The 15,554-nt window shown below is 44.3% G+C and overlaps 1 protein-coding gene across 3 annotated transcripts in view; it reads left to right on the top strand.

Annotated features, from left to right (window-relative positions):
- The window catches only part of VAPB (VAMP (vesicle-associated membrane protein)-associated protein B and C), a 71,281-nt gene that overhangs the window by 36,231 nt on the left and 19,496 nt on the right, over positions 1-15,554 (top strand). Inside the window, exons 1-2 of one of the 3 annotated variants that reach the window (XM_015423358.1) lie at positions 4,020-4,065; positions 4,503-4,655. In XM_015423358.1, the coding sequence (XP_015278844.1) occupies positions 4,053-4,065; positions 4,503-4,655 (166 nt within the window). In that variant the 5' untranslated portion in view covers positions 4,020-4,052. Of the gene's footprint in view, positions 1-4,019; positions 4,066-4,502; positions 4,656-15,554 lie in introns of those variants that run through there. The other 2 variants (XM_015423357.1, XM_015423360.1) reach the window with 2 other exon arrangements.

Below are 15,554 nucleotides of genomic sequence, written 5' to 3'. Positions count from 1 at the left end.
GTGACCATAATATATCAGCTAGCATTTCAGGATATAATAGGTCTTCGTATATCTCAACCCAGGTTGGTTTCAACTCTATACGTAACATTTTGACTACATTGGACAGTAAGCATGCTCTCTGGTATTGCGCTAGGTCTGGTAATGCACAGCCTCCTAGTGTTCTAGGTCTCTTTAAAATTGCAAAACCTATTCTGGGTCCTTTTTTGTTCCATAAGAACTTTTGTAAAGTAGCTTGCCAGTTTCTAATTACTGATGGTGAGATAGTTAGAGGTGCAGATCTAAATAAAAATATAAACTTGGGTATTTATATTTTTAGATTAAATCTTTCTGTCCAATTTATATTCAGTTTGTTCCATTTGTTGATTATATTTAACAGGTCAGTGTGCATTGCATGGTGGTTTAGTGTCAACAACTCAGATTTCTGCAGCGGTATTTTGAGACCAAGATATTCCAGGTATTTAGGAACCCAATTAAATTTAAAATTACTTTTGATAAACTTTATATAATTTTGAGCAAGCTTAAAAGACATAATTTGCGATTTCGTATCATTAATTTTCAGTCCAGATAACTTTCCGAAATGTTTTAGGAGATCATTAAGAGTTGGGAGAGATTCTGTAGGCTTTGTTAAATAAAGAATCATATCATTGGCAAATAATGATAACTTATATTCTTTTGATTTTATTTTAATTCCAGATATTTCAGTTTTGTTCCTGATTGCATTGGCTAAGGGTTCGACTGCCATTGCGAACAGTAAGGGTGATAGGGGACATCCTTGACGGGTGCCCCGTTGCAATGGTATGGAGTTTGTGCAGGTCCCATTTATTTTGATTTTAGTTTTGGGAGAGGCATAAAGCCAAAACCCATCTGATCCAAGACAGAAAAGAGATAAGGAAATTCAACCGAGTCGAATGCTTTCTCGACATCGAGTGATAAAAACACAGCAGCTTGATCGGATGATTGGCAATGATTAATAAGTTCTATAGTTTTAATTGTGTTATCTGCTAAATCTCTCCCTGGAATGAACCCTACCTGATCTTTGTTTATATATTCTAAAATAAATTTATTGATTCTTATAGCTAGAGTTGCAGTGAGTATCTTAAAGTCTTGGTTGAGAAGAGAAATAGGGCGATAAGAAGCTGGGTTTAATGGGTCTTTCCCCTTCTTATGGATAACTACAGTTTGGGCTTCTTGCCACGAAGGAGGAAGGCGGCCTGTTATTAGCACTTCGTTGCATGCTGCTGTTAGAGGTCCCACTATTGTTTTTGCAAAAGTTTTGTAAAAATCCGATGGATAACCATCTGGACCAGGGGCTTTCATACTTTTCAATGATTTAATTGTTTCTAAAATTTCAGATTCTGTAAATGGTTCTTCAAGTGATAATCTATGACAGTCTCTCAGTTTAGGGAGGTTACCTTGTTCTTTTAAAAAGGAATCAATATGTGATTGGGTTGGATTTGTGGAGGAATATAGCTTTCTGTAAAATTCCTCAAATTCCTTAACTATGGACTCTGTTTGGTTAAGCATTTCACCTTCTGTATTTTTAATAACTGGTATTCTATTAGAGATTATTTGTGATTTGACTTTATGTGCTAGTAATTTTAAAGTCCTTGGCGATATGAACCAGTATTTCTGTTTGGTAAAAATTGTTTCCTTATTTTCGTTGTTTCTAGTAGCATTAGTTCTCTTCTTGCTGCTAAGAGATTTTTTTAAACATGTGTACTGGCAGATTGTTTATGTGTTTGTTCAAGTACTTTGAATGTTACTGGGAAGCTCAAAAACAAGGCAAGAAGTTGGTCCTTCCTTTAGACCAACTTCTGCTGTTAACAAGTGTGCTGCCTCTAAGCATTTAGGTACTCTCAAGCTGTTACAGCTAATACATTTGTAAACTGGCTTCATCTTGTGGCTGTGAATTCTGTAAGTCAATTAGGCTTTATATGAAAAATACTTTGATAATCTGTCCTGATTCTGTCGCTAATCACCTTCATCAGGTGGTTTTGAGTTCTGGTGTTGGAAAGACTGGGATCTCTTTGCAGTGGCAGTTACATTCTCATAATGCAGGTATTTGCTTCTATGGCTTTTATACCTCTAGATATAAATACATCAACTTTGTATTTACATTGTCAGTGATCACCTCTGCTCAGAATTCTAGATTAGAGGTGTGCAGTTCTAAAACATTCAGTAAAAATTGGATTTGGAATTTGAGGGAGCCCATCAGATCCATAATCCCAAATCTTTTACCTGCTTTCCCCACCCCACACTATTTTGCTGTCTGCTTTGCTTTTTGGTTTGGATTGTTCATAAAGGCCAGGTGCTTTTGGAGGTTGCAGTGCTGGGGGGAGGGGTGCTCTTGGTTTTATTGTGGGAAGCAGCCTTCCTGTTTGTGTGCTGGCTTGTTTGGGGTTTTGGGATGCAATTGTGGGGAAGCTGGAGGTTGCTTTGATAGATTAGATGGAAGGTTTTAACCGTGGCATTTCCCCCCATAAGACACAATGGATAACAAGATAGCTGGGGACATCTTGTTTGGGGGTCCATAAAATCAGACCCGATTGTCCAATCCTCTTAAAATCTGGGAGGTCTTTGGGAGAGAGGGAAGACTTGGTCCTGTAAACCCCCCCCCCCCGCTTCTGGCCCCCAGAAAGATCCCTTGTTCCATACCATTTTTTAATAATTCCATAACGTCCATAATTCTGTTTCGCATCTGTTAATACACAGAGCCAACCTGAAAAGGCATTTTTCAGGTATATTTTCTGCTCAGGAATTTTGGTATGTGCGCCCCATTCTAGATGGTCGACAGAGAAGCATCGTAATTAGTCGCTCTTTTCTGCTGGTGATGGAGTGCTTCTGGTACGGTGGAATTTGCAGCCCTCCATGCCGTTTGGGAGAGTGATGCCCCAGGAGGATCTCTTTGGGATTCTGCAGGCTTCCAGAGGAGACAGCAAACTCCCATCTTGTATTTTCTACTTCCAGTTCATTGGCTACCAACCGCTGCTGCTTAGACTTGAGTTGACCTGTCATAGTTACCCTAAAGGAGGGCAGCCCTGAATGTATGATACCCCCATCAAGTTATGCACAGAGGTTTTTTATTACCATATCCTCCTGTAACTCGTATATGAATTTATGATGACCACCTATTTTTTTAAATAAATAAATCTGGTCTTCTTTACTTATGATGACCACCTATTCAGGTGTTTTTTCCTGCATATATTTGAACCAGCAACTCCATTTTTCAAACCACAAAATCATATCAAACCACAAAATCATATCAGAATCATACCAGAAAAGGAGAACTGTAACCCACATGTATCTGCTGTCGAAACCCATACCAGTAACTTCAGCTTGTGTAGTTTGCTTCAGCTGCTGGCCAGAGAAGTCGTTAACTTCTGACCTTTCGTTTCTGCCCATAATAGCATCACCCCTTTAGAAACTTTAGAATTTGCAGGCTGGGTTCTAATATAGTTTGCTAGGGGGCTTTTAATAGCTGGTGCTAACAAGGTCTCGCGTGTCTTGCTATTTTAAGTTGGGAACTTAATACGTCTAACACACTGCACTAGAAAACAGTTGCTGAGGTGCTGTGCTGGTGTTATAAAGTGATGGTTGCAGAGTAGTTGAGAGCTTGAGGTTCAAGCAGGGAAGTTCCTGCTTCAATACTGGGTGGACTGTGAACTCACTGGGTGGCCTCACACTTCCGGTGATGTCAGGGGGTGTGGCATATGCAAATAAGTTGTGCTGATGAGTTGTGCTAATGAGCTCCTGCACCTCTTTTTCTGCGAAATGACCCCTGCTTATACTGAATACGACCGTTGGTCCGTCGAGGTCAGCAGCTCTCCACAGTCTCAAGTGGAAGTCATTCACATCACCTTCTACCTGAGATCATTTTAAACTGGAGATGCTGGGGACTGAATCTGGGACCTTTTGTATGCAGAGCAAGTGTTCTACCAATGAGTCATGCCCCCTCTCTTCTTTAGTGGGGCCTGGTCTACACATGCAGAGGAGTGATCTGATAAACGTGGAAGTTCTTCGACTTCAGGACTCTACTGTGTCATTCTGCTGCAATGCCTAGGCCCGGTAATGTGTGTGAAGCCTTGAGGATTTAAGTTTTAAATGTGCTTGACCATTTTATGTTCATACCGGATGTATATCCAGCAGTGCTATTTCTTTCGCGAGAGCAATTGCACATACGTGTATTCCCAGCATACAGGAAAAATGGCCCAGGCCATACCCCTTTAATTGTGATAAACATGCTTACAAACACATGTCATCAATGGACTTGTCACAAAGCTGCAGTTGGGAGTGTGCATGCTGTCTGGAGCTAATCAGAGGAAGGGTGGGATAAAAATATACTAAATCCTATGGCAGTTATCTAAACGCAGTAGCTCTCGAGCGTCTCTGCATGGTAGCGGTGTGTGTATCTTTCTGAATAAGTGTGCTGAGATACCATCTGAACTCCTTGGAAAAATATTCTGAATCCCTCCTCCTGCTTTTTTGTGTGTTCTGTTATGCAGGCCCCTTCACAGACGTCGTCACTACAAATCTGAAACTTGGCAACCCTACAGACAGAAATGTGTGCTTCAAAGTCAAGACTACAGCACCCCGCAGATACTGTGTGAGGCCCAACAATGGAATTATAGATGCAGGAACGTCTATTAATGTCTCTGGTAAGGCAATCCAGTGTGCCTTCTAATGCCACGCAGAAGTGCATGTTTCTTTCTTTTTTAAAAAAAGAACTATCACTTTCACACAGTTGCTTTCTGGATTTACCAGTGCAGTGGGAAATAGAACAGACTAGGAACGAGCGGTAAAGCTGAATTTGTATGATCTTGCATGGCCTCGTTAAGTTAGTGGGGCTCAGGTATTTCATCTTTTAACTATTAGACCCCCCCCCCAATGCGCTTATGGTTCTAACAGTAAATATTAGCATGGAGCAGCTGTAGGTATTGCCTGTTGTACTGGGAGACTTATGATTATTATTTTTTTGGCAGGCATTAAACGATTGACATGGTTTTTTGAATTAAATCTTCTGCATCCTGGTTTTGTGGGCTTATAACGTGCACTGGCCTCTGTGTGCTGATCACAAGCGGAGGGGACACCCCTCCTCTCCAGCAGCACATCTTGAAAAGGACCTATAAAACTGGATACGGCACCTTAATGTCATTGAAGTTGCTTAAATACTTCCGTGACAAAGCAGCAGCTCCGAAAAGAGTGGGTGGAACCAACCTAACGCTCCCATAAGATGTTAGGTGGAACTCTGTAGTGGGTTGTTTTGAGCAGTATATCATGAACTGGCCTATTCTGATGACAGTTTGTGAACAAAATCGAGAGAAAATAGATGGCACTGTCACGGCCAAAATCCTCCACATTGGGCTTAAGAGAAATGTCGAACATATGCTGAGCAGCATCCTGAAACCCATTGCTGAAACTTTAAACAAAATACAGAAAAATAGCTGTTTTATTGCTGATGTGGTTGAAATTTGGAAGGAACCGAGTGAACACTTAAAAACAGAAATACACACTTAATATATTACATTTTTAAAAGCTTGTTTTGTTGTTTACATATGAACATGGTTTAGTTTTTATCCTCTGTAGATGCAGCTCTACAAGAGCTGCGTGCCTGTTCGTCATGCACGCTGTCTTATTCTGCTTTTTGTTTGGGTGGGGGAGAAGTCAAGGAAGATGTATAAGATGCACACGGCCCCCTAAGCAAGAACATGCATAATTTACGTCTGGCTCAGTTAAAGATGTATACAACTGAAACAGAATATTTTGTAGCTCTGTGGCACATTGTAGCAGCTGACCTGCATGAGAGATCTATATCCCATTTGTTTTAAATAGGGTAAACAGAGTGTCATGACCTACTCCTGATCCAAGCCCTTCACCTGTTAAAAAAGTTCTTCTCCAGGTCCCTTAGGCTGAACTGGAATGTCCCCTGGGTGTCCCATTTCAACAATCACACCCTCAATTTTTTTTTAATTTCTGGGTCTCTCAGGGGTGTGGCAAAGAGATGTTATTTGGACTGACTAATCCGCGAGGGGACTGGTACTGTATTCACCAGAATAGCTTTTCCTAGGTTTATCTGATTACCTTTAGGTTATAATACTGAAGGTAACACATACTGAAGTCAGGAAAAATATACAGTGTAAGTTTATTTAACTGGTAAGAATGACTGCTTTCTTCCCCCCCCCCTTCAGATCTTAAAGTAACTGAGAGCTGGGCCTTGAGAGTATGCATTTATGGCGCTAGATCAGAGGTCCCCAGCCTTTTTGAGCCTGCGGGCACCTCTGGACTTCTGACACATCGTAGTGGGCGCAGCCACAAAATGGCTGCTGGAGGAGGTGGAGCCAGCCACAAAATGGCTGCCGCAGTTTACCTTCAGTCGCATAGTGAAGATCTTTTTGCTGTGGTGGCGGCTGCCGCCAAAGCAGTGTTCTTAAAGATCTGTTACAATCAAGTCTCCAGTGGCCAGTCAGAAGCCTTGCTGGGAAAAGCCCCTCCCACTTTCTAGAAACACTTGGTGGGCTTCAGGAAAGGTGTTGGCGGGTGCCATTGATGTTGGGGGATCCCTGTTCTAGAACTGTGACAGGAACAGACTTGTAAATACCAGTCTTCGTCTTTTAGCTGTTTTCAAAAAGAAACAGCATCCAAGTCCTTCCTGCCTGTCAAACACCTAAACTCCCTGCCGCCTCACCAGGATACCTCCTAACCCCTTTTCCACCTGACTCACCTTTGGTCAGCCGGTAAACTTTTTTTTCTCCCTCCTCTTTTAACATTCAAAATGTTTCTCTGTCCCCTTTTAAACTGTGATTGTCTGTAACTGTGGAAGGAAGACTCTCCCTTGTCCATCACAGAGAGATCTGCTAAAATTTGCAACGACCTTAATAGCATGTCAAATAAGAACTGGAAACAAGAATAAGAATAGGTCTTGAATAAAAGTAGGAGTAGGTGTTGAATAAGTATAGGTAAACATAAAAAAATGTATTCTGCATCCAGTCTTCTCTGCATTTTTGAAGCTTGGAGATAACACAAGGGCACATCCCGTTTGTTTTTAGAGGGAGAATTAAACCAGTGCTTAAAATCTATTAAAACCAATGGGATTGAAAATTGCTCAATTTTGCCAGGATGATGTTTTGTTAATACAGATATGCTTCATCATCCCCCCCCCCTTCCCAGTTGATTTCAAGGGCAGCTTAATTTGTAGAATAGCACTTGTATAGTTGTGACCTTGTAGCACTTCTGTTCATGCTAGTGCACGGTCTTCAAACGCTTAATGGGATAGACGGAAATATTATTTAATCATTCTGGCTGTGATGCCTGCTCTAATGACAGAATCAGCTTTGTCAAAGGGTGCTGGGCAGCTATGTGTACTTTTAATGAGAATGAGAAACACTGCGAGTTCAGCGGCATTCCCTCTTACAATCGAGGCCTCGTTTTATATTGTAAGGAGCCAGCTGTGATGCTGTTTTACAGTGTGCTTGCTGGTTGCATACATTCCTGGCAGCCAAGTTTGTTCAGTGTCTGGGTAGGAAGATAAAATGGCTCCAGAGTCTCTTGGTAGAGCTATGGGAACAGTCTCGGAGTGCTGGAATGAGGCTGTTAATTTCCTCTGGTTGAAATTATAAATCTCTTTACTGTCCAGAAATGCTCAGCCTGTAAATCTGAATGCTTCACAGCTAGGAGTACAGGACTTGTGTCAGGAGGCTTGTGCTGTATTACCAACCAAGCCACGTCGCAGTGTTTCTGCACTTTTTTAAAAAAAATCAGATTTAAGCATGGCTGACAGCACCACTGTAATTATGACAGCAATGGGTGGGAGCAGAGAAACTGCCCCTGCAATTTTGTGTGCTATTACCTTTAATTCCTTAAAAAAAACCTCAATAGTGACCATTATTATTTAGTAGTGGACTCTTTTCCTCTACTTTTCTCCAACTGAGCACAAGTTTTACACAAGAGGCTGCAGATGTGCTTATCAGGGGCAAGTGCGTCTGGAGCTTCAGCTTGTTTTTTTGCTCAAGTTTTAGAGAAGATGAGCAGCAAACCATCCTCCTGCTGTTTTTTTAGTTTCTTCAGATAATGGTGCAAATGAGAGAAAGTGCTTCGCTCTCTCCCAGTCTGTCTCCGTGTGTTCTGGGTGTGTGTGTGTGTGTGACAACCACTGGTCCTATATCACCTGATGTGCTCTCAAGAGAATCCTGTGTCTGATTGTCTTGAGCACTACTTGTATAGGAAACTGTTAAGTATGCAACTCAACAACGATCTAAGTAACAAGCGAATCAGCTTTATTAAGAACGAGAACATCCGAAGATCACGCAGAACACGATGACACACGACAAACAACAGTGGAGCATAGCTCCCTTTTAAACAATCCCGGGCTGGTGTAGCCACGCCCTCACATAGTTAACGTCCAATCATAATTCAAAGATAACATCTAATCATTCATCTTCCCTTCACCACAGTTCTCTTACATTTAATTGGTTACACATATGCTTTAGCCAATGAGATTGTTCCAGGTTAGAATCCTGGCTAAGGTTCCAAGCTTAACATTACATTTCAGTGGTGAAGACACAACAGAAACATTTGTTTGCTCTGCCACATTTGTTTGATCTGGTAGCTTGTTAGCACTGTTAGCTTGGTATTCATGCCTCAGTTTAAGTGGTCCTTCAGTGGCACATGGAGAAGCTGAAGGAGATGGAAGGGCTGAGAAACTAGGCCTCTCAATGCTTTAAAATTCTACTGCGAATAAAGCAAGGGATGGACCACATAACTGCAAAGTCAGTGTCGGACAAAAGCTCGATTTTATGCTTCGCCCCCTTAAAATTGATGTTGATGCTTAATTGTTCACTCAGTGCATCTGTAGCTAATGCACTTGTTATCTGTTTAGAAAGCTAAAATCAAAGGATTGGGATGCCAATCAATGCAGTTTAAATCCAGCAAAGAGAAAACAGAATGTGGGACAGCTGTTTTCCGTCTGTTGGTGGTTCACCAGTTTAAGTCTGTCTGATAGTTTCCATATTTCCTGTATCATCTAAATAGCTTATTTTCAGTGACTTCATGAGCATGTGGTTTTAATTTCTTGCATAACTCTGTAAAGCGTAGCTTAATGATTAGTTTTTAAAATCCTGTACTACCCTCCAAAGACTCACAGCAAAAGCCACCAATAGGTTTGGAAGGATGAAACATCAAAATACAGCCTCTTCCACTGTCTGTCCCTGCCCTTCTTTCACTTGTCTTAAGACCATCGAAAGCCCGGTGTGCGTGTGTGTGTGTCAAATGCTTTAGGAAGTTGCTTGTTCTCTGGAGACTCCAAGAGGATAGGATTCCGTTATTCTGGGGCAGAAAAAAAAGGAGCATCTCATCTTGTTAACTCAGTTGCATAGCGTTGGGCTAGAAATACCCCTATGGGGTAGGGCGGGATATAAATTTAAAGATAAATAAAAATAAGATAAAAAATAAAATAATAGACTCATAGAATCTCACAGAGTTGGAAGGGGCCATATAGGCCATCTAGTCCGACCCCCTGCACCATGCAGGATCAGCCTAAAGCATCCCTGACAAGTGTTTGTCCAGCCTCTGCTTAAAGACTGCCTGTGTGGGGAAGCTCACCACCTCCTGAGGCAGCTGATTCCACTGTTGCATATCTCTTCCTGTCAAAAAGTTTATCCTAAGATCCAACCGATACCTTCCCACCCTTAATTTAAACCCATGATTGTGAGTCCTATCATCCTCTGCTGCCAACAGGAACAGCTCCCTGCCCTCCTCTAAGTGACCGCCCTTCAGATACTTCAAGAGAGCCATCATGTCCCCCCTCAACCTCCTCTTCTCCAGACTGAACATTCCCAAGTCCCTCAGCCTTTCCTCAGGGCTTCTTGATCTCCAGGCCCCCAATCATCCTCATCACTCTCCTCTGCAACAGTGCTACATTTTGGAGACTAAAGCACAATAGATACTGACACCTTCTCCTGGAAGAAGGATTTATTAAGGGGGCAGCAGTGGAGGTAGATCAAGGTCGGCTCATTCTAATCTACAGTAGCTGTTCCGTGGACCTTTACAGACATTTTTGGAAGTCAGTTTTGGGCACCACATTTTAGGAAGGATGTTGACAAGCTCGAGCGCGTCCAGAAGAGGGCAACCAGGATGGTGAGAGGGTTGGAACCCAAGTCTTATGAGGAAAGGCTGAAAGAATTGGTTACGTTTAGCCTGGGAAAGAGAAGCCTTAGAGGGGACATGATTGCAGTCTTCAAATATTTGAAGGGCTGTCATGTAGAAGATGGAGCAGATCTATTCTCTCTCGTTCTGGATTGCAAGACTAGATCTAATGGGTGGAAATTACAAGGGAGTCGATACCGGCTAAATATCAGGAGAAACTTCCTAACTGTAAGAGTGGTTGAGCTGTGGAACAGACTGCCTCGGGAGGTAGTGGATGCACCTTCGCTGGACATTTTCAAGTGGAGGCTGAATAACCATCTTTCAGGTATGCTCCTGCAGAGTGCAGGGGGTTGGACTAGATGACCTGCAAGGTCCCTTCCAACTCTAACATTCTGTGATTCTATGACATAATACGGCTGTGTTTAAACACAGTGGCGGGATGGTTTCAGTTACTTGGGCTAAGTGGGAACCCTATTAGCATCTCCTATAGTTAACCCTTACACTGGCAGTGATGTTAACTGTGTTTATCAGGCTGGGTAGAATCGGAGTCCCTGAAGAGGATTGTGTGTGTGTGTGTGTGTGTGTGTGTGTGTGCAGTTACACCACTGTGCTTTAACACTGAAATCTGAAGTTCTGTTTGGGCTTTTAGTTTTCCTTCTCATATCATGTAACATTTCTGGAAAGTTAGGTATCATTTAGAAAAATATGTATATTTAATTGTCGCCATCTGAGAGAAATGGGGGAAATAAAGTTGAAATTAAACTTCTTCTTTTTTTAGTAAACAGCGTAATGGTTACAATAAGACTTACCAGCATGTTTGGATACTCAAGTTGAACTTCTAAACTTCTAAATTCTGCTGTCAAGTCACAGCTGACTTACGGTAGCCCCGTGGGGTTTTCAAGGCAAGGGACATGCAGAGGTGTTTTGCTGTTGCCTCCTTCTGCGTCGAGACCCTGGACTTCGTCGGTGGTCTCCCATCCAAATATTAGCCAGGGCTGGCCCTGCTTAGGTTCCAAGATCTGACAAGATTGGGGCTAGCCAGATCATATCTGGATATCAAGTTAAACTTCTAAACATAAACTCCTCATACTAGATTATCAGATTCGTCATAGCCTATTGTTGCCAAAACTATTCACAGCATATTGTTGCCAAAATTATTCACATCTTAGCAATCGACATACCATTGAAAATATGGTATATATTTCTACAGTAGCCCTAAGAACTACCATTAGCAGTAGATTCTTACAGAGAAACTTTGTGCTGCACATTTTGAGTGTCTCAAGGTTGTCTGGAAAAGCACCTCACCCATTCCGAAAGGGAAAATATTTTCATAGGAGGGTTTCTCCCCCCCCAGAGCTTCCTGCAATGTTCCAAGGGTTTCCCCCCACCCCACTTATCTGCTTGGGGAGAGAGGTTGTTGAAACTTGAATCTTTCCTAACACAGGCATGGTCAGATGCAGCTTTTTAAACATGCCACTGGAAGAATGGCAAATGGCATGTGATCTTTCCAGTTTTGGAAAGACTTGCCTCTTCCCGAGGAAAAAATAACAGCAGAATTAGCTGTAGTGTTTCGTTATGGGGCTGTTATGCCAATTGGGTGACTTGCTTTATGCTTATCCCATGTGAGATCTAGACTTTAACTCTGTCACACACTGATCTGCTTAGCAAGGAGCGGCACAAGTGATGCAATACATTCCGGTGATGTGGCGGCAAGTAGAGCTGTAGTCTCCCCCCATACACACACACTTTTTTTCTTCTCCAGTAAAACTGTCTGTACTGGAATGCAAGATACCGAAGTGGAGGGTTTTTCTCTCCTTGTGGTTCAGGAGTCCGTTGCATGCATGTACGTCCGCTCCTTAGGAAATTGCTGGCGGAAGGTTTGCAGCACAGTCAGCACATCCATGCCCGTTCTTGTGATGTGTTGCAGAATTGCTTGAATCAGCGCTTTCTGCTTCCACCCTGTACGTCGCTGTACTGTTCTTGCAGTAATTGCCTCCTCTTAAGTCCCCTTGATGCAGCAGCAGGGGTGGGCAGAGTCTTAACACGGCTAGAGTTATTTGTCAGAATGCAAAACCCAAGCCTTTTTTGGCCTGCAGCACTTTTAAGGGGGCATCCCTTAAGGAGGGAGAGGTTGAAAGAATTAAGAGACATACATGGAGAGAGCATCTCAGGGTGGAACGGAAAGCAGTGAGCTGTGGAATAAAAGAACATCAAGATTTAGGTCCATGTCTTAACAGTACCGGAGCAGTTCATCCGTGGAATAAGATATCCAAGACAAGTCTTCAGCAATGCTCCCTCTCTGCTGTGGAGTCTTGTGAGCAAAAATTCTTCTTTGTGAGCAACTGGCATTGAAGTTGTGAGTGAGCGATTGGGCTGCTGCATAGATTAGTTTGCTCTGGAGCCTTCCTTCCTGAGGTAAGACAAAAATGTGTGAGCTGGAGGCTAAAAAAACTGAACTAGCTCACATTAACTCAGCTTAGAGGGAACACTGATCTTCAGAGGATAGTTCTGTGGGGTTCTTTATCACACTTCGGCCTTCCTCAGCGGAACTCGGGATGGTGTACATGGGGAACTACACCTAGGGTTGCCAACTTCCATGTGGGGCCTGGAGTTCTCCTGGAACTACAACTACAGAGATGGTAACCTGCCCTAACCACCAGAAGTGCCCTAACCACATAATCCTTTATTTCCTAAGATTCTGTTTTGTTTTATTATCTCCCCCCCCCCCCCCCGGGGGGGGGGGGAAACCAAAAAATAACAATACAGGACTCTTTCGAGGCCCTGTAATTGGAATGAGCACACTTTAAATCCTTTCTTGGAGGGCCAACAATGGGGCATGGAGGCCGAGGCCTTCCCCCGATGTGACCTCCTGGCTCTGGGATTCAGAGGTTTGGTGCCTCTGAATGTGGAGGTTCTCCTCAGGTCACCATGGCTAGTAGCCATTGAAAGCAGCTTACAAGACAAAATACGGTAGAAACCAATGAGAGAAAGAGAGTCTTCTGGGTACAGGGCAGGGCTTATCCTCTCTCTTGACCGCTCTTTGACTGTGACCCTCAAGCTGAAAGCAGAGGGACTGGAGGACTGGAGGAAGGAGGAGGACAAAGTCAGTCAGATGTTGCACAGGTGCTGCTAGCCAGCAGGCAGCGTCTTCTCACACTTCCTCTCTAGCCTTTTTGCACGGAGAATGACTAGATCTCCGACTCTCAGTTCTTTAGTCTGGTAAGTGGATGCGTAGGCAGCAGGCAGCAACACCCATGCATAAAATGCATGAGGTATCTTTTCTGGTCCATTTCCCCAGTGTTGGTTAATTAAGTTGGCAGCATGAGCTTGAAGCTCTAAGGACTTTAAAAAAAAAAAAGCAGCTTTGGATTTGCCCAGAATCCACTGGCTGGTTGATGAGATTGACCCTGGCCTTGTAGGCGCAGAATGAAGGTGTTGGTTTAGCGTGAGCTTCTTGGCGCTCCAGTTGGGAGGGAGAGGGTGTTACTCATTATGAAACTTTAACCAGGCACTTAAGTTATGGCCTCTCTCTGCTCGACTGCACACGTTCCGCAACAATCTCAGAGAGAGGCATATCATTTCACCCCCTCCCTTTCTCCACGAAGATGGGTTGATGCGTTTCATCCCAGCCGTTTAGTTAATGATGGTCTGAGCCGGTCTGTCGTGGCCACATTGGCAGCTTTCAGTACACAGATATGCAGAAAAGCTTATGAGAGAATTCAAGGGTTACTTCAATCGGGGGGTGGCAAAAATTGGCCCTGGAAAGGCCTGCCCCTGGCCCCACCCACCCGGTAGAGAGGAGAAACAAAGAAAATTGGGCAGGTAGCTTGCTCACTGTGGTGGTAGCCACTCCCTCAGGCAGCCGGTTCACTTGCCAGTCAGGCTGCTTGAGGCTGAAACGAGGACCCGGTTCCAGCCCCATAGCCAGAAATTTTGGGTTGGTGGGGCATGGGGCAATTTTATGGGGCAACAGGAGGGGGGGAGAGGGGCAGCAGCACGCCTTCCCTGAACTCCAAGCATTGATTTCTGCCGCTTGGAGACCAGGCACAGGCAGCCCCCGCCAGAAAGACAGCTTTTAAAGGCAGCCGCCCCTCTCCTTCATCTCCTGCAAGATTTAAAGGGCCTCCTTTAAATCTTGGAGGAGGGGAGGGAGAGTAACGGCTGCAAGATTTAAAGGGCCCTCCAGCTGATCGGCGGCCACACGCCCCGCTGATCAGCTGGAGGGCCCTTTTAATGTCACCGGAGGGGGGAGAGGAGCGGCAGCTGTTGTGGGGCATGCCCCATATTTTAGGGGGTGGAGCCCCGAAATGCCGCACCGTAGTTATGGGCCTGCCTGGTTCACAATATCGGCTGATCCCCTGTGCAGCTTGGCTGCCAGCTTGCAACGGCTGCTCTCCCTCTCCGCACAGGGTGAAGTCTGCTGGCTTGCTGTAGCAGCAGCAGCAGTTTGATGCGCACAGGGTGGCCGCACCGTAGTTATGGGCCTGCCTGGTTCACAATATCGGCTGATCCCCTGTGCAGCTTGGCTGCCAGCTTGCAACGACTGCTCTCCCTCTCCGCACAGGGTGAAGACTTCTGGCTTGCTGTAGCAGCAGCAGTTTGATGCGCACAGGGTGAGGGCCGCATAAGAACATGAGAGAAGCCATGTTGGATCAGGGCCAGTGTCCCATCCAGTCCAACATTCTGTGTCACACACCGGCCAAAACCAAGGAAGGGGCCATCAGGAGGTCCACCAGCAGGGTCAGGGTGGCTCTGGCGTGAGGAGATGGACCATCAGGCTATATCACCCCACTGGCACTTTTCATGGTGGTCCTAGTGGCCAGTCCCCCCCCCCCCCGCCTGAATTGACTTCTAGTGCCCAAGCTGTCTACATGAGTAATGTGTTTTATGGACAATGTTTATGTAAGTGGCATATATCTTAGACATCCCCGATGTGTGTTCCCTGTTTCAAAAAATAAAATAAAAATCACATTCATCCAACAAGCACTGAAAGATCGAAAGATTTACTGGCCAGTTGGTAAAACATAGCCATGTCTGTTGTATAAAACAGTATAGCTCTTCACTGGGGCGCCTTCAGTTCTCGCACTGTCAGCTCCTGCATCTTCACCCAGCAGGCTTTGATTCACTGGAGTATTGTGAGTGGAAGGATTTCCACCTGCAGAACATTTTCTCCTCTTCTCCTGCTGCCCCCCGATCTTCTACCCCAACTGCTGGCCCTAGAGGACAGGGAACCCCCAAGAGTAGCCTTTCGGGGCAGATCTTGTGCTATAGCAAAACCAGGGGCAGAGACGAAGTAGCTGTCTGTAGCCAGAAATCCTTCCGTCCCTGGAAATGGTTTGGTGGATCCAACCCAATATGAGCTTAGTAGTAGTTTAATTTACATGGCACCCCTACTTGCTGGTATGATGGGAATCCAG

Source organism: Gekko japonicus, unplaced genomic scaffold (genome assembly GCF_001447785.1).
Source record: "Gekko japonicus isolate JY-2015 unplaced genomic scaffold, Gekko_japonicus_V1.1 scaffold1580, whole genome shotgun sequence".
Lineage (NCBI taxonomy): Eukaryota > Metazoa > Chordata > Lepidosauria > Squamata > Gekkonidae > Gekko > Gekko japonicus.
This window is presented reverse-complemented; position numbering and strand designations above follow the sequence as displayed.